The sequence below is a fragment of the Mercenaria mercenaria genome, chromosome 18 (genome assembly GCF_021730395.1).
Source record: "Mercenaria mercenaria strain notata chromosome 18, MADL_Memer_1, whole genome shotgun sequence".
NCBI lineage: Eukaryota > Metazoa > Mollusca > Bivalvia > Venerida > Veneridae > Mercenaria > Mercenaria mercenaria.
In genome coordinates, this window is record NC_069378.1 from 38619313 (window position 1) to 38639717 (window position 20405).

The 20405-nt window shown below is 36.9% G+C and overlaps 1 protein-coding gene across 3 annotated transcripts in view; it reads left to right on the top strand.

The window, feature by feature from the left end:
- Positions 1-20405, top strand: part of LOC123539137 (inversin-like) — a 223521-nt gene that overhangs the window by 88461 nt on the left and 114655 nt on the right. For all 3 annotated transcript variants that reach the window (XM_045323631.2, XM_045323630.2, XM_045323629.2), the window contains exons 14-17: positions 197-293; positions 3568-3674; positions 8219-8428; positions 12368-12508. In XM_045323631.2, coding sequence (XP_045179566.1) covers positions 197-293; positions 3568-3674; positions 8219-8428; positions 12368-12508 — 555 coding nt within the window. The remainder of the gene's footprint in view (positions 1-196; positions 294-3567; positions 3675-8218; positions 8429-12367; positions 12509-20405) is intronic.

Sequence of the window (20405 nt, forward strand, 5' to 3'; positions counted from 1 at the left end):
GACTAAAAATGTTTTTTTCCCCAGGATTTTGGGCTAAAATCGGGGGTGTGCATTATACATGGGTATCTACGGTATCTATATATGGCACCTTTCCAGCCCTTTATGGTGGAAGAAAACCCCAGATACCGCTCTGAGCATTAATGCAATCACAGTGTGCACCTTGCACCTTGTCAAAACTACCTACCTTTTTCTATAGGCGAACCCCTATACAGTGTGCAGCCTACGGAGGTTATGTGAATTGTATGTCTGTACTGTTGGAACATAAAGCGGATCCTAATGCACATGACTATGAGGTATTTTATTTGTTTAGACTTTGATACATTTTTTTTTGTATGGGATTTTAAGTCATCTGTGCCATATAGTTATGCTTTTGTAAATTCTCAGATGATGCACTTTCTTGTCTGGGCTATAACCTCATACAGTTTTGACCCGCAGAGAGAAAGGGGAACATAGAAATAGGCTGTGTCCATCCTCTGCCTATCTATCACTTTGTGTCCAATCCATAACTGCCTTTCATCAAGGGATTTTGATATTACCTGACACAAATTTTCCCCATGACAGACATGTCTGGCAGACCCAGATCACTATCTCAAAGGTGAAAGTCTTACTAAGAGGTCAAAGGTTGACTGGGCCTATTTTGTGTCTGCTACATAACTGTCCTTCATCAAAGCATTTTGATAATTCTTGGTACAAAATGTACTGCAAAAGACTGATATTTAAGGTCAAAATGAAGTGAAGTTATATGCAAGACTGGGATCCTTATTTGAAAGGTAAAAATCAATTATTTTAGGTCATTTTTCTTTTCGTAAAGTCAACATAATAAAATGATACATCACATGCGAGACCAATACCCAAGCTCAGATGTCAAGGTCTTTCATAAAGATAAAGATTTTAAGTCGTTATTTTTTATGTGCAACATTTTTAATTCATAGAATTAGTCTGGACCATACATTGCTGCCCATAAACGACTTTTAAAATTACTTGGCACAGGGTTTCTTCTTAACAAGATGATGACTGTCAGGTTCATGAACCAGACCCCTGTCTCAGAGATCAAGGTCACAGTTCCAGGTCTAAGGTTAACATTGGCTATATTGTGTCCGGCTGTCCTGTTTCAGTCAGCAAATCTTAAGACTGCAGGGTCATGAGTTTGACCTGTGATGATTTGATTAACAAGATTGTGTCTCAAATCATCATGGATCCTCTACTTTGGTTCATGTGGAAAAATTAGCAGTTACTCTCGGAGAATAAATAAGTACTGGTACAGGAAGACTGTTCAGGTTAACCGCCCGCCATTACATAATTGAATTACCATTGAAAAACAGCTTTTAACCCAAAATAATAAACAATGTTTGGTGTTCCTGCCATAAGTCTACTATTCAGCAAGAGACTTTGATGTTTGCCATAATGGGAGGATGAGTTGCACACAAGCTCCAGACCCCTGTCACAAAGTCACATTTTTAGAGGTCAGAGATGAACAAAGCCTGTTTCATTTCTGCTCCACAACTCTGCCATCATCAAAGAATTTTGATATTTCTTGGTATGAATTTCACCATATTGAGACAACTATTATGCAAAAGACTGATATCCCTATCTCAAAGGTCAAGGTCACACTTAGAGGTAAAAGATTTTATGTAATTAGCTCCACTATTCGGAGAATAGTGGGGGGCTATTCTACTCGGCCCGGCGTCGGTATGACCTTTCTTGGTTAAAGTTTTTCGACAACCTTTGTTTTTCTGTCATATCTTTGTTACTATAGCTTATATCTTACTGTAACTTCACATAAACATTGTCCAGCATACAAGCAAGTATGTGCAGGGGCTGGGCCCATTATACATAAGGTCAAGGTCACCAAGGTGTTATACTTAGGTTATTTTAAAGGTTAAAGTTTTTCGGCAACCTTTGTTTTTCTGTCATATCTTTGTTACAATTGCTTATAACTTAATGTAAGTTCATGTTAACATTGTCCAGCATACAAACAAAGTATGTGCAGGGACTGGGCCCATTATACCCAAGGTCACCAAGGTGTTATACTTGCAATTATTTTCATGTTAATTTTTTTCGAAAGTTTCGTTTATAGACATATTTTTGGTACTTTAAAAGATACTGACTTGAAATTAAAAATGTTTCTTTATAGTCATCATCTGCATATGTTGTCACAATGCCCATAGCTCTGATTTGTATTTTTGACAGAATTATGCCCCTTTCATACTTAAATTTTTTTAAATAGAGGTCTCTTATTGTGACATAAATTCATTTTACTGTCAAATCGCCGAATAGTGGAGCGCGCTGTGTTACAGACAGCTCTTGTTAGTACATAAAATTACCTCCCTTTCATATGTTAAAGTAAAATACTGTTGTTTTGTGTAAGCTCACCTGAGCACAAGGCTCATAGTTAACTATTGTGATCACGCTGTGCCTGTCGTGCGTCTGTCCAGTCATCCATCTGTCAAGATGTCCATATGTTGTCTACAAGTTCTTTAAATGACATCTCCTCCAAAGCTCTGAATGGACTTTGATGAAACTAGCACTGGATTTTCATGGGGTGGTCCTCTACCAAAGTTGTTCAAAGGGTTCTGCTTGGTTGCACAAAGGGGCTGCCAGAGCTAAAAATAGAAAAATCTACAAACATCTCGTCCTTAACCGCTGGTCTGATTTTGAAATAATTTCACAGAAATGGTCCTTATGTAATCTTTTACCAAGACTGGTCCAGGAGTATTCAAATTATTCCAATTCATCAAAAAACACAGTTGCCAGGAGTCATTGTCACTTTTTCCTATATGAATATAGTGGAAACTTTAAAAATCTTCCTGTGTGAACCTGCTAGCCCAATTTTAAAACAATTTCACACAAATTGTCCTTGTGTGACCTTTTACAAAAACTGTTTAAATTACTCTGAATGGTCAAAAAACATGTCCTCCAGAGTGCTTGGTCACTTTTCTATATATGTATATAGTTGAAACTTAAAAAATTCTCTTGTATGAAACTGCTCGCCTGGGCTGAATTCCAGTAAACCTTACAGTCATGTGATCATTGTGAAGTGTAGTTGTGCATAACTAGAGTTATGACCCTTGATTAATTCTCTTGTATGAAACTGCTCGCCTGGGCTGAATTTCAGTAAACCTTACATGTGATCATTGTGAAGTGTAGTTGTGCATAACTAGAGTTATGACCCTTGATTTGTCAAATTCTATGGTGTCATTGCAACTTCTACCATACCACTGTCTGGAATTCCACCAAACTTCACAGAAGTGATCAGTGCCAAGCCTAGTTGTGTATATCATTGGAGTGTTATGGTTCAGTGACTTTCACTTGAGTTATGGCCTTTAATTTGTGGCATTTTACAATGTCTGCATGTCAGTGTTGGAATACATACGTATCTCGTGAAAAACTCTCTAGTTTGTACCTATTTTGATACAGTATAATTTTCCTAGATGACATTTATAGCTATTATTGTACAAGATAAACTTGCCTAAATGCAGTTTATAGTTGATACGATACAAGATAAATTTTCATAATGCTGAATATTGTTATGATGGAGTATTTTCTGTATGTAACATTGTTTTGCAGGGTATGACAGCACTACATTGGGCATGTAGTAAGGGCCATCTAGATGCTGTAAAGCTGCTTATAGAATACAGAACATTTCCTAATCACATGGAATTTACAGAAGACAGGTGAATCTAACACTGTAATTATTGAAATCAGTATGCTGATGGAATTAAGGCCACATCATATTGATGAATACTTCTTATTGTTTAGCTTAACTATTGGAAGAATAGGAAGAGATATTGCAATTACCCATTTGTCTGTGCCAGGATTCCTATCTGCATCCCATGGGCCTCTATCTGAGTGGTTGCTTTCAGGTTTAGAGTTCTTTCATGCGAGAAGCCCTCCAGCTGACTAAGGGAAGGCAGGTGGTCCTACCCATGTGCCTACCTGTGCCTGAATTAATGTTGGGAGGGAAATCTGGGGTCTCCTTCTGCTATAAGAAACTGAAAGTTGTCACATGACCTAAACTTGTGTCTGTGTGTTGGTTTTAATGTCTCACAAAAAAATGTCCCTTTTCAACCTAAAGTTTTTGGGTGAAGATTTACACTGGACCATTCGAAGAATTAGGAGAACTATTATACTTATCCTGGTGTAGAATTTGTTCTCAAAATAATGGTTTTCGGCAAGCTTCTCAATATCAGTCTTTTAAGCTACTGTCCTATCATATGACATGGGGATTGCTACAGCTAAGGAATACGTACCCTTAAGGTTGAGGTCACTTGGATCAGATCTGGTAGTACTGTTCGTTAATTTAGATCACCATAATGTGGTAGCGCACATACAATTTCGTCAGGATCTCTTTAGTAACTTCAGAGTTATTGCCCTTTAATTGTTTAAAAATCCAAGTATTTCTACATAACAAACTAACCAATTGGTAGAATTTCATTAAACTTCTTTCATTTTTTTCCATGAACACTTATTATCAATATGTGAAGCTGTGTACCCACACCCTGTCAAACATACCACCCTTGTCACCCCCTCCCCACCCCCCTCCCACAAAATAAATTTTTTAATCCCCCGCCATGGCGGAGGGATTATAGGAATGGTCTACGTCCGTCCTTCCGTCCATCCTTCCGTCCGTAACAAATTCGTGTCCGGTCCATATCTCCTAAACCCCTTGAAGGATTTTTATGAAACTTGGGTCAAATGATCACCTCGTCAAGACAATGTGCAGAACCCATGAGTCAGCCTTGTCGGTTCAAGGTCAAGGTCACAACTCAAGGTCAAAGGTTTGAGCCTGCCATTTTGTGTCCGCTCTATATCTCCTAAACCCCTTGAAGGAATTTTATAAAACTTGGGTGAAATGATCACCTCATCAAGACGATGTGCAGAACCCATGAGTCAGCCATGCCGGCTCAAGGTCAAGGTCACAACTCAAGGTCAAAGGTTTGAGCCTTCCATTTTGTGTCCGCTCTATATCTCTTAAACCCCTTGAAGGAATTTTATAAAACTTGGGTCAAATGATCACCTCATCAAGATGATGTGCAGAACCCATGAGTCAGTCATGCCGGCTCAAGGTCAAGGTCACAACTTAGGGTCAAAGGTTTGAACCTTCCATTTTGTGTCCGCTCTATATCTCCTAAACCCCTTGAAAGATTTTCATCAAACCTGGGTCGAACGATCACCTCATCAAGGTGATGTGCAGAACTTATGAGTCAGCCATGTCAGCTCAAGGTCAAGGTCACAACTGAAGGTCAAAGGTTTGAACCTTCCATTGCATGTCAACTCTATATCTCCTAAACCCCTTGAAGGAATTTTATTAAACCTGGGTCAAATGATTACCTCATCAAGATGATGTGCAGAAATTACGAGTCAACCATGCCAGCTCAAGGTCAAAGTCACAACTAAGGGTCAAAGGTTTGAACCTTCCATTTGGTGTCCACTCTGTATCTCCTGAACCCCTTGAAGGATTTTCATCAAACTTTTGTCAAATGATCACCTCATCAAGAACTCATGAGTCAGCCATGTCAACTCAAGGTCAAGGTCACAACTGAAGGTCAAAGGTTTCAGCTCTGTATCTCCTAATCCCCTTGAAGGATTTTCATGAAACTTTGGTCAAATGATCACCTCATCAAGACGTTGTGCAGAATTCATGAGTCAGCCCTGTCAGTTCAAGGTCAAGGTCACAGCTAAAATCAAAGGTTTTACCCTTTCACTATCCATAGCAGTGGCGGGGGATTTAGCTGTCTTTCAGACTGCCTTGTTTTTGTTATGCCCCCGCCATAAAATTGGGAAGTGGGGGGGGGGGCATATAGTGTTACCCCTGTCCGTGTGTGTGTTTGTTTGTTTGTGTGTTCGAGAAAGGGTGGTGTCCGGGCCATAACTTTGGCATGCATGGTTTGATTTCAGAATAATTTGATGTAAATGATAAGCATGGATAGACGATGTGTCATGCGCAAAACCATTTCACTAGCTCAAAGGTCAAGGTCACAGTCCTTGGTTGAACTTAGCCAATTTTCACTACATATATACTGAAAATGTGGTCTTCATGTCCGGGCCATAACTTTGACATGCATGGTCCAATTTCAGAATAATTTGACACAAGTGATAAGCATGGATAGATGATTTGCCATGCGCAAAACCATTTCACTAGCTCAAAGGTCAAGGTCACAGTCCTTGGTTGAACTTAGCCAATTTTCACTACATATATACTGATAATGTGGTCTTTGTGTCCGGTCTATAACTTTGACATGCATGGTCCGATTTCAAAATAATTTGACACAAATAATAAGCATGGATAGACGATATGTCATGCGCAAAAACCATTTCACTGGCTCAAAGGTTAAGGTCACAGTCCTTGGTTGAACTTAGCTAATTTTCACTACATACAGAATACTAAATTTTCTGGTTTTCCTACAATATTTTTTTTTTTTTTGTAAATAAATAGGGTCAAGGGTCCTTCTTTTAGTTTGTGAGTAGTACCATGCCTATGGCCTTTCTCATGTTGCTGGGACATCCGTGTCTGTGACACATTTCTAGTTTCTTTCAAAATCTTAAACCTTCCATGAATATTTATCAACATGTAAAGTTGTACCAACCCCCCATCTTGCTCCTCCACCCGGTCACCCCCACCACCCCGATCATGCACCTGCCCCACTCCCACCCAGGGCTCCGGAAATTTGCCGGTTTGTCGGTTTTGGACCGATTTTTGACTTTTCAGACTGATTCATGAAGTGGAAAAACGAAAAAAATCAGTCCTGTAAAAATGGAGAAAAGTATAAATTTCGGTCTGAAATGTCAATACACAATCACCTGCCAAGCAGGAAGTTGTTGGTCGCACCCTCAGATAATCAATTAACGTGTCAAACGGTCTGATTGTCACCTTGGTAATCGGTCCGTAATTAGCACGTGACACAACACAGCTTGCCTGCCACATCCTTTAATGTGTGCAGGCAGCCGACTGTAATGTATTAAACATTTTTGACTGGTTTCCAAATGCTTCTGGCTGGATCAAAATGCTTTTGACGGGAACCCACTTCTATTATTTAGATCATTAGCCAACGGATTGTTCTATTTCTAAAGGCTATGTTTGAAGACGGTAAAATGAAACAAATGGTCATTGCATTTAATGAGACATCACACCGGAAACCGATATAAATAATTTTTATAATTACTTCATTTGTAAAAAATGCGTGATTCATTTGGCAGTCCAGTTGAAACAAGTACAGAAAATCGTCTTTGCAACCCGACTGTAAAAAAAAATGGAATGGCAAACCCGAATGATAAAGAAAACCGGAGTGGCGGACCGCCCTGTTTATCAAATCGGTCTTTAAAAAAACGTTTCAAAATGAATTTTTGTTTACATCAGAAGAGAACATATAACTTTATAAAAGGCAGTTGCTTATTAGAGTACCACGCCAGTGAAATGAAATATCCGCGACCAACCCACGTGATCTTTTGGTACTATACACACGGGAAATTCGATCTCGGCGTTCAGATATACAGTCGGTCCATGGCAGAGTATTCTAAAAATACTGAGGATGTTTGGCAGAGACTATGTGTCAAGTAAATCAATTTGATGCATCGTATTTTATAAAATTCCGTCAAATAATGAGGAAACATCAAAAAGTATCTGCCGTGTATACGATACTGGTAAATCTTTTTTAATGCATGACATACTTATTTCTTTACTCTATCACGTTTTACAAATATGGTATATTGGTAATACGGTGGGTGGGGTAGCGCCAATGTCGTGATTTTCATTTCGGGCCGATTGAGTTCTCAAAATTTCCGGAGCCCTGCTCCCACCTGTCAAAAAAATTATTTTTTTCATTTTCCATCAATATTATCAGCATGTGAAGTTTTGTACCCTCACCCAGTCATTGCCCCCCCCCCCCCCCCCCCAGTTTTCATTTCTTTTTTCAATTTTTCAAACCTTCCATGAATATTTATCAGCATTTGAAGTTGTAAACGGGCCCACCCCCGTCACCACCCTGTTACCAGATTATTTGCTTGATTGTACTCTCTTAAGGACTTCTGTTCTTTCAAGTTCAAATGTAATGAAATTATTTGCTTCTTAGTAACATCCTTAACTTTTTGTCACTTCTTTGCCATTTCTCAACACTAACCCATTCGGCGGGGGATACCAGTTCATCGAATTTGCTTGTTAAATTGAATGCCATCACAAGTGCAGGAGTCAATGTTTTAAATGTGTTTTGTATCATTTTAGGTACACACCATTAGACTACGCATTGATGGGTGAGCATCATGAAGTTGCGCAGTATATGTTAGAGCAAGGAGCATTGTCTATAACTGGTATACAGGATATTGCAGCTCTGAAAATCCAGTCAGCTTTCAGAGGATATCGAGTGAGGAAAACATTTAAAGAAAACAAACGATTGCTTATGAAGCATGAACAGTTAAAAAAAGAAGCAGCTCGGTATGTCAGTCTCTGCTTATTTTAGCATATCTTTTATTATATGAAGGCTCGTGTGTCTGTCTGTCTCTCTGTCTGTCTGTCATATTTGATGTACGGATTCAAGCTACAAACTTTGTATATAGGCTGTTGGTTGATGAAACAATGTGCAGAGGGCAGTCAGTAGGTCAAATGTCACAAGTAGGTCAAAGGGCAAGGTCACAGCAAATGTGTCCAGAATATAACACCATCTTCAAACTTAGAATATAGGTTGGTGGTGATGAACTGATTTGGGTAGTCTAACAATCCACATTATTCCCACACCCCAAACACATTAACATCTCCCCACTTCAAAAACAATAGTAATAAATCAGTATTAGTTTCTTGTGCCTTAGTATCATATATGCCATATCTCCCACCGGAAGACGTTTTCTCCTGTATTTTCAGTATATCTCCCCTCCCGCCTGGACATGAAAATCTCCCGTAAACGGATAAAAGCCCTGGTATACCGATTGTTTATCTAGCATGGCATTGTTGACACTTTTATTGATTGTTTGTTTGTAACATGTTTCTTACTTGCCCCTGGCTTTCAGAAGATTAATGAAATCAATATTATAGGGAAACATTTTTGCCCAGTAACAGTGGCATTGATTTACTTTATTATTGTACCCCCCGACAACAAAGTTGTAAAGGGGGGGGGTATACTGGTTTCAGGTTGTCTGTCCATCTGTCCATAGACATAATCTTGTGCGCACCATCTCTCCTCATCCCCTTGATACAATTTAATGAAACTTCACACAAGTGATCAGTAACAACAGTAGTTGTGCATGGGGCATGTAAGGGTCTTTCAGAAAAAAAAATTGCAGTTATGGGACTTTGTTTTTTGTTACTATACTATATACATAGACACAATTTTGTGCGCACCATCTCTCCTCATCCCCTTGACACAATTGAATGAAACTTCACACAAGTGATCAGTAACAACAGTAGTTGTGCATGGGGCATGTTAGGTTCTTTCAACGACAAAAATTGCAGAGTTATGGGACTTTGTTTCTTGTTAACATACTATGTACTTACAGTCTGCATTATGCAATCTTGTGTGCGCCTATTCTTCCGAACCCTTGCGCACAATTTAATGAAATTTCACACAAGTGATCAGTATCAACCCTAGTTGTGCATGATGCATGTTACATTCTTTTAGATAAATATTCTGCATAGTTATGGGACTTTGTTTTTTGTTACTATACTGTATACATACAGTCTATATACATTCAGTCCACATAATTGTGCAATCTTGTGTGCGTCAAATTGCAATGTACTGTGTCAGTGCATGTGGGGGGTACATCCATCACCTTTAGTGATAGCTCTAGTTGGATTAGGTAATAATTGATGTATTTGATTAATCGCTGATTAAAGTGTTATTGACGTTAAATTGATATAAACAAGGTGGGGTACATTACGGAAAATGAGCTGTGTCTTTGATTAAGAAAATGATCATGTTTCACTGAAATTAAAAAATGTTGGTAATTTTCCTGATTAAAGAACCGGTGCTGCTATGTGAAAAAAGGGCATTTTTTTTATTTAACTGGGAGCATATTTATCGACATATTTGAACTGAGTATTTATGACATAAATTTTATCAGCAAAATGTGCATTGCTAAATAAATTCTAATATATCTTATGGTGTCTTTATTATCCCCCGCCGATGAAATCGGGAGGGGGGGTATTGAAATGGCGTTGTCTGTCCGCAGCCATTTCTCAGTAACTAGCAGGTAGAATTTCATAAAACTTGAAATAAACATGAACCAACATACTGCAATGATGCCCTTCAAGTTTGTTTTTTTGGATTGGTCAATTTCCCTTAGAGTTATTGCCCGTGATTTAATGAAAATTCCACGTCCGGAGCCATATCTAGGAAGTGGTTGGGAATATTTAAATAAAACTTCATAAACATGTTCACCACTATGAGGTTATGTGGCCTGTCAAGTTTCAGATTGCCCAAGTAGCACCAGAGTTATGGCCCTTAGAAGTTTCTTGTGTTAACTATATACTAAGTGTACTATAGATATGGCAATTTCTGCTTCATAACTTGTGATATATTTGACCTAGAACTATGAAACTTAAATTGAATTTAGATCACCATAATGTCTTTGAGCACACAAAATTTCGTCCAGATCTCTTTACTAACTTTAGAGTTATTGCCCTTTAATTGTTTAAAAATCCACAGATTTGTACATAACAAACCAACCAATTGGTAGAATTTCATTAAACTTCTTTCATTCTTTTCCATGAACATTTATTATAAACATTGTGTACCCACCCCTGGTCACCACCGTGCCTTGGTCACACCCCCTCCCAACCCATTTTTTTTTTTTTTTTTTTTTTTCATTTTTAATTTTCCATCAATATAATCAACATAAGATGTTTTGTACCCTCACCCAGTCAGCCCCGCTGCCCCTCTCCCCCACACCACCACCACCAAAAAATAGCATTCATTTTCTGTTAAATTGATTTTAACTAATGAAATGATTTGCGTCTTAGTAACATCCTTAACGTTTTGCCGGATATACTGTTTTGCCATTCCTCACCACAAACCCTTTCAGCGGGGGATACTAATTCATCGAATTTGCTTGTTTATTTATTTATTTATTTTTTCATTTTTAATTTTCCATCAATATTTATAATCAACATGTGAAGTTTTGTACCCTCATCCGGTCACCCCCGCTGCCCCCTTTCTGTTAAATTAATTTTGACTGATGAAATTATTTGCTTCTTAGTAACATCCTTAACTTTTTGCCGGATATATTTTTTGTCATTCCTCACCACAAACCCTTTGGTGGGGGATACCAATTTATCGAATTTGCTTGTTTTATGAAGAATTAGTTGAAACTTAATGATTTAGGTAAAAAAATGAGTTAAAAACTGCTATTTAGCGCGTAAAAAAATGAGTGAATGAAAGTCTCCCTTATTTTCACCCAAATCTCCCTTTAAAAAAGCCCTACTGAGAGAAATCTCCTTTATTGACCATCTGAAAATATCGCATGTATGTATATAAGAGTGCATAAACGAGTTCAGTAGGTGAAAGGTCAAGGTGACTTAATTAAGAAATAATTTATAGCAAAGGAGTGTTTTACCACTATTTATGCACAATGGGCGGTTATACATCAGGCTTAATAATTTCACGAGAGTGCAGCCCGAGTGAAATTATTTGTACGACATATTACCGCCCGAGTGTATAAATAGTGTTAAAACTCGGCTTTGCTATAAATTATTTCGATTCTAATTTGCCCTTAATCCAGAACAGTATATAAAATATAGAAGCGCTCTTTCTTGGCCTCAACAAAAACTTTGACGTCACCGCATGTTAACGTGACGTCATTCTAGCGTTAAGTGTGTTTTAACAGAGACAAGCATATTAGAATAACCATTTAACCATATAAGACATATACTTCCGACTTGGATTAAGGTAAATGGCAATGAGACAATTTGCAGAATGCATGAACTTTGTCCATACACCAATTTCCAACGTTAAATCTGTCCTTGGTATTATGTGCCTGGGGCACTTCTTCAAAACTTTTCAAGGTATTAACCTAAAACTTGGAATATAGATGAATGATGAAGAAACAATTTGAGGAGTGCAAAATCTACTTTACTTTCTATCCTCCAATGAATACAAACATTTACATATAATATAAAGTAAGATTGATGTACTATGAGATACCATCATTGATATTCATTTGTAATGTAATCAGGAACAATAGCTCTGGTTGTACTGAATTGGTTTTCAAAACAGTTTTGAGAGTATTAGCCCTGAGTCAGTACCCAATATCATGTCTGTACGACATCCACTTTCGAAATATGAAAGGACAGCACTGATGAATGGACACATGAACAGCACCAAAACTATATACCTCAACTTGTCAAAAAAAGAGAAACTGATGTTTTTCACATTTTACATTAAAGGAAAAGAGCAACAGAAGAGTTCAGGAAGAAAGAAGATGATAAACATCGTAGAGAAGTGGAGGAAAGACTACGCAAAACTTCATTACACGGGAGTAAATCCAAATCTGATCATGAGAAATCGCGGCGGGAACCGCCGAGGAAGTAGGTTCACCTTGCACATCAAGAAATGTCCCCAAATTGAGTCCCTGACACAGGTTAAGTTTCGGTTATAATTTTAGCATGCTATATCCACCAGTTTTAGTACCTCTTTTTTTGTAGTTTTCTATCTTTGGCACTGACATACAAGTAGTCCTATAGCATGCTGGTAGTCTTTCTGTTCTCACTGTCATACATACCAAGCTTATATTATATTCAGATTTCAAATTGAGCAGAAATTATTTGGGTCTGTCATATCTCTTATTCTTTTTTATACCCTTACAAAACAAGTTGTATATTGAAGTCACTTTGTCCTGTGTGTTTTTTCCTCACAAAACGAATATTTTAGTCAATAACTAGGGCCCTACTGAAGGGAATTTAATGTAACTTGATACAATGATGGATTGCAGTGAGAGGAAAGAAAATAAATAGGTACAGTAACTCTTGAATGATTATTAAATTATCTGCTGTTTTAGTTCCCCTGAATCAAAGGTGGATCTGGTTTCCTTGTCCCTCATGCTCAGAATTGTAGTATTAACAGTCTAGATTTCACAGTTGTGACCATGTCTTATTAGAACTTTGTAAAAATGTTTGCATCAATAAAATCTGAAATGCGTTTGATACTTGGTGATCTGGGCTAAAAAAAAGGACACTAGATCATATCAAAGAAAAAACTTGTTAACACTCTACTCAGTCTATGTACATGAAAACAGATTATTACCCAATTTACATGAAACATGATTGGGTATCTTTATAAAATCTAGGCTTAGTTTAAAACCAGGCCATCTAGGATCAGAAACTAGGTCACTGCAGTAGGTGAAATCATAGACATTTATTTTTAAGACTAATAAGAGGCTACATTTTCTACCTGATCTACATGAGTCAGAATGTTTGTGGTAACAATATCTAGATCTAGATCGATGCTGTGTCATCTCCGGTCAAAAACTAGGTCACTAGGTCAAAAGCTTGTTAATACTGTAGATGCCACATTGTCAAAATAATCTACATGAAACCTGGTCAGAATATTTGTGTTCATGAAATATGTCAGGTTTGAAACTAGATGATCTAGGGTAAAAATAATTAGTTCACTAGTTATTATCATTGAAAAACCTTGCTAACACTTTAAAAGCAATATGTTGTACTGGATCGGCCTGAAAACTTGTCACATTGTTTGTGGTAACACACTAAAGGCCACATGTGGTAACACACTAAATGCCTTAGGCTTTCGATCCTATCCTAAGCGTTTTTGCGAATTTTGTTGATTGTTTATGTATTTTGTAAACCATTTCGCTAATAAAATATGTTTAAACCAAAGGCCACATTTTTACCAGATTTACATAAAACCTGATAAAAATAGTAATCTTATGAAATCTATAGGCCAAATTTTAAAATGGGTCATCTGGTGTCACTAAGTCAAGTAATGCAAAAACTATGCAAGCACTTTAGAGACTACATTTTTCACACAGTTTTAATGAAACATGGTCAGAATGTAAATCTTTATTAAATCTTGATCAAGACTGGAACTGGGTCACCTGAAATAAAAAAATTAACAACTTTGTCAAATCATAGAAAAGCCTTGTTAACACTCCAGAATCACATTTTTGACCGGATCATTATGAAACTACTTTTTCCATCCTGAAGTTCTTTTGTATTTTTAGGTCAATAATAATACTGTTTTTAGCTCGACTATTCAAAGAATAGGGGAGCTATCCTACTCGCCCCGGCGTTAGCGGTAGATTGAGCGTTAGCGTCACACAAATGTTAAAGTTTGCCTACCACTCCAAATATTTACAAAGTCCATCGAGATATTGCTTTCATATTTTGCATACTTGTTTACCATCATGACCCCAGTCTGTAAAAAAGAGGAGGCAACTCCATCAAGCATTTTGACTGAATTATGGCCCCTTTTTGACTTAGAATAAATGTTAAAGTTTGTGTACCACCCCAAATATTTTCAAAGTCCATTGAGATATTGCTTTGATATTTTGCATACTTGTTTACCATCATGACCCCAGTCTGTAAAAAGGAGGAGGCAACTCTAACAAGCATTTTGACTGAATTATGGCCCCATTTCAACTTAGAATAAATGTTAATTGCGTACCACCCCAAATATTTTCAAAGTCCATTGAGATATTGCTTTGATATTTTGCGTACTTGTTTACCATCATGACCCCAGTCTGTAAAAAGGAGGAGGCAACTCTATCAAACATTTTGACTGAATTATGGCCCCTTTTCGACTTAGAATAAATGTTAAAGTTTGCGTACCACCCCAAATATTTTCAAAGTCCATTGAGATATTGCTTTGATATTTTGCATACTTGTTTACCATCATGACCCCAGTCTGTAAAAAGGAGGAGGCAACTCTATCAAGCATTTTTACTGAATTATGGCCCCTTTTCGACTTAGAATATGCTTATTGTAATGTTAAATTATTACTCATGCTTATATTATACTATCAAGCACTGAGAATAGTCGAGCGCGCTGTCCACTGACAGCTCTTGTTAGTTTTCAGATCAATAATAATGTGTTTTGGTTTAGGTTAAGATAGATTATGAACAGAAATAAACAGTGGATGACATGTCATTGAAATATATGTATCATACCAAATTTTTTAGCACCCTTTCCATAATAAACGTTATAAAGGTGCTTTATAAATGCAGCCGCTCAGGGTGCAAAGTTAATCCTCTACCAGTACAGATACGGAGTGTTTTACCTAATTGACCAGATTTCACATTTTTGACAAAAATATAAAACATGTTCATGTAATAAGCAATTATGACTGAGTGGATGCACAATGTCGATGTACATCTTTGTAGATAATAACGATACTTTCGGCTTATTCTGTATTGTGTACAAACAAGTTCCTGTCAGAAATTCTGACAATTTTCAAGGAAAATATTGAAAAAAAAATTGCTAAACTCAGATTTATTAAAAGGATAAGATTTATCTTAAACAGACACTTTGATAGTGTGGATTATTTGTGCATTAATAATAATGATTCACATGCTGGGAAGTGGGCACACGAATGTCAGTTGTAAACTGCAAACAATATCTTATAAGAATAAAATGAGGCATAGGAGTGTATGATATGTGCTTGGTTGGTGGTATTTATCTTGATCAACACACATGTGTCAGTTTGTGTCTAGTTGCCTGCAACCTACAAAAGAATGACATTTAAAGCAGTTTCTTTCACAGCTCAAATGATAAGACACTAGAGAAAATTAATATGGTAAGTTCCATTTATTGCTGATTATGTCAAGGCATCACTGTATCTCTCAAAGTTCTACACAGTTACCTAAAAACAACCCATTCTTTTTTACTGTCTAAATGATGCTTTCAAAAATAAGTCTAAACAAACTTTTTATACGCCCGAACGGACGTATTATGTTATGACGCTGGTGTCCGTCTGTCCGTTAGCAATTTCGTGTCCGCTCTGTAACTCTTGAACCCCTTGAAGGATTTCAAGGAAACTTGACACAAATGTTCACCACACCGAGATGATGTGCAGAGCACATGTTTTGGATGTCTCGCTTCAAGGTCAAGGTCACACTTAGGAGTCAACGGTCATATCAGTTTGTTTCATGTCCGCTCTGTAACTCTTGAACTGCTGGAAGAATTTCAAAGAAACTTGGCAGAAATGTTCACCACACTGAGACGATGTGCAGAGCGCAAGTTCCGGATGACTCGCTTCAAGGTCAAGGTCTCACTAAGAGTCAAAGGTCATATATGACTTTGCTTTGTGTATATTGCTCTGCTTTGCAGTGCTCTTGTTTTTATTTGGCAGGTCTCTTTTTTGTACTCACAATATATTTTTTTTTGACTTACTTCCCTTTTATGTTACTATAAATAGCTTATTTTGAAACTTTTTTATTATTGGCCGTAGGGAAAAACCGAGACCACTTTTCTGTGGTATAACATGGATGGTACTTCCAATTTGTAGGTGTATTTTTACATACCTGTACCTGATAAGGATTTTTTTGCAGACTTTGAATATTTTTTTTGTGGACTTAGATTTGTTTTTTGAAGTTTTCCTTTTGTTGTTCCAGTCCTACAACAGTCAAGTTCTTAAAATTTTGCTCACATCCTATGATGTAAGCCTTCGGGCGTATATTGCCCTGCTTGGCGGCGCTCTTGTTGATCTTAATGTGCATAACTGCCATATGGTAATTCAAAGAGTTTTTATGGTGTTACCGCTAATATTGTAAAGTTGAATGATAAAATTGTCATTAATCAAGTGATTTCATATGGGCCTAGATATTTGTCCTTGGGCAATCATATTGGCCCTATGCCTACGGCCTTGGGCCAATACAACAACCCTTGGACAAATAAGAAGGCCAATACGAAATCGCTTGATTAATGACATTATAATACAGCGAGGGAGCAGACAGTAAGTTTGCTTCAAATAGTGATTGAATCATCTCCATTTTTAAAGGGATACATACAGTGAGTATTTACCGGTATGACCTTATCAAACGAGCCTTTCAGTGGGGGTATAAATCACCTGAAGTGATAGCTGTAGTTCATTTTCCTTGAATAATATGTATATTTTCCTATGTTAAATCATTATTGTATTGGCTTGTATGCATTAGCTTTCTTTTAAAATAGTAGATAGAATTTTTTCAGTCTTCTCAATCTTTGTCCTGATTTCAACTGCTGTTTAAGCTCAACTGAACACATAGTTCAGGATGAACTATAAGTACAGGTGGATGATAGGGCATGCATTATCTTTGAAACACATTTTAACCTTTCTTTCAAAGTGATTTAACGGAAGTGTTTCGTGTATGATTCTATACCAGAATTGGACAAGCCTTTTTTTGGTTTATTCAAAGAAGAAGGGTGGATTTGTTTTGCTCTATTTCAGTCCAACCATTAGTCTGTAGACAGTTGTCAATATAGGGAGTCCTTTGGCCTACAGTGTTTAAATTTCATTATATGGTTGTATGTGTCAGTGGATGACCTCTGTTATTTTGGTGTCAAGTCAAGGTCACAGTACCCACCCTCTTAGCTCAATAGGGAGAGATCATGAGTTCAAGCCCCAGGCAGGGCATATGTTCTCCGTGACAATTTGATAAAAGACATTGTGTCTGACATCATTCGTCCTCCACCTCTGATTCATGTGGGGAAGTTGGCAGTTACTTGCAGAGAACAGGTTTGTACCAGGCCATGTTTAACAGATGAGCAGTATAGGGTCATCATGACCCTCTTGTTTTGAATTATGGTTGTTTTTGGAGTTTGAAATATTACATAAGAACATCCTCCTATTGATAACATTCAGTATTTACTATCAACATAAAGTGGACATGTGCATACTGTTGAAACTTTCATGTCCAGTCATTTTTCTAAAGTGATGGCCCTGTTGTGGACTTCAGTAATAGTTTTGTCAAACATTTTTAGGGGGCACCTGTCATACTAAGTAATGACATCATTCTCGTTAGAATGCTTTCTTAATGTTCAACAGATATTCTTAAAATTTGTAATGAAGGGCACTTTATGAAGAAAAATAGAAAGTTTATTAATATGGAAGCTATACCTTAAATATTATTTGTAAGAGACAAACACTGTATATTCTCAGATTGAACAACCTTTAGTCTTGGATTGAAATTATTTGACTAACTGATTATATCACTGATGAATCTGTCATTTCTGATTTCACTTTTTATGACTTTGTAGTGCAGTTTTACACAGTAGATCATCACAAGTATGTATAGCTGTTCATTTTCTTGCATGTTGTTACCTTTCCTCTATCAGCACCTTTCACACTTCACTTGGTAGTAGCACAATCAAGAAGATCCTTTGACATGTTGTTTTGTGTATTTTCCCTTTTTACAGTTTGTATCTTATCTGATCTTGCAGTAGCACATGGGATTCTGTGTTTAACAACGTAGAAAATACTGTTTTAGTCCTATCTTGATAGTCTCCTTGTCATAGAGACTTCACAATCTTCACCACAATGTAAAATGGTAATAGTTACACTGCTTTCGCCTGATATGGATTTCCTCGACAGTGTATATCCCGTATCCTGTCACCAACAAGCAGTGCAACGATTTTATCTTGCCGACTACCTTTTACATCCTCGTATATCCTGTATCCTGTCACCAACAAGCAGTGCAACGATTTTATCTTGCCGACTACCTTTTACATCCTCGCTGTAATTTCCATAATTTTTATATTAATAAAGCTACTTACACTGCAGACTGGAAACCTGCAATCTTCTCTGGTCATCATGCTTTGATAATAGTTGATTAATACCAGCCATAAAATGCAAAATGAACTGTATTTTCACTGAATCACAAAACACAGAAGCTCATTTATACAGATTATGAACTGGTTTTGAAAAACTTTTATGTTCTATCCTTTTGAAAAATCATCAGATTACATAATGTCAAATGTCTTAAAACTTCAGCTTTTGTCCTGTTTCCTGTTAATTCCTTTATCTTGCAGGTAGATTAAATGATCCTACAACAAACTTCTGTCTTACAAATATGTTAATTCCTTTGCTTTATGATGATTTAACTAAAACAAGATTTCAACCTGGTAATCCAGCCAAGCCATACAGAGTTACTGTTCTTCTATTTCCACTACTTACAGCTAACTTAACGAACATAAATTAGATAAAAAATTTAGTGTTTTCTTGCCGTTCTCATTTTTCCTAACGAACATAAATTAGATAGGAAAAATGAGAACGGCAAGAAAACACTAAATTTTTTATCTCGGAAACGATATCTATAGCTGGAGCTTATAATCTGACTTGATTCAATTACGCTAGCGATGCGGAAGCCATTTTGTTTTTAATCAAAATTCATATCTGAAATGTACTTGCAAGATATGGAATATATCCTTATACAAGTATTTGAAAGTAAAATTTCCAGTTTTTACATGCAGCAACAGTAGTCAGTAGCTACTTTCAAACAACACTACATTTACCAAATTGTAATCTGGTTGTATAGCTTACAGGTTTATATAAATACACCACCTTTACCACATTGTAATCTGGTTATATAACATGCAGGTTTATATATACACACTACCTTTACGACATTGTAAACTTGTAATCTGGCTTGCACATGTATGTATGATGCCCACTGTTGAATAATGCAAACTAAAATCTTGATGGCAAAAGTTTTGGTCAGTCCAGTTGGAAAGAAAAAAAATGACAATCATGTAGAAATGCAAACATCCAATGATTAAATTTCTCTCATAAAGCCAGAGTCTTTAGAGATATTAACAGTCAGACTTTACAAATTGATCAGCCAGTTACACTACCTGTGATTGGTCTTGAAATGATTTTGACTTAATTTTATTCTTATGTTGAAAAAGGAAACAACTGAGTTGACATGAGCTTTTCAGTTATAATTGATACAAAATATGTGACTGTCTTCTATAGAGCAAATGACTGCTAATTATTGGCAATTAGCAGAAAGGCCTACTGTGTCATATTAATTGTGTCAGTTTTTAGTTCACCTGTCACAAAGTGACAAGGTGAGCTTTTGTGATCACGCAGCGTCCGTCCGTCCGTCAGTCCGTGCGTGCATGCGTGCGTGCGTAAACTTTTGCTTGTTACCACTCTAGAGGTCACATTTTTCATGGGATCTTTATGAATATTAGTCAGAATGTTCATCTTGATGATATCTAGGTCAAGTTCGAAACTGGGTCATGTGCGGTCCAAAACTAGGTCAGTAGGTCTAAAAATAGAAAATCCTTGTGACCTCCCTAGAGGCCATATTTTTCAATGGATCTTCATAAAAATTGGTCAGAATGTTCATCTTGATGATATCTAGTTCAAATTTGAAACTGGGTCATGTGCAGTCCAAAACTAGGTCAGTAGGTCTAAAAATAGAAAAACCTTGTGACCTCTCTAAAGGCCATATATTTCACAAGATCTTCATGAAAATTGGTCAGAACG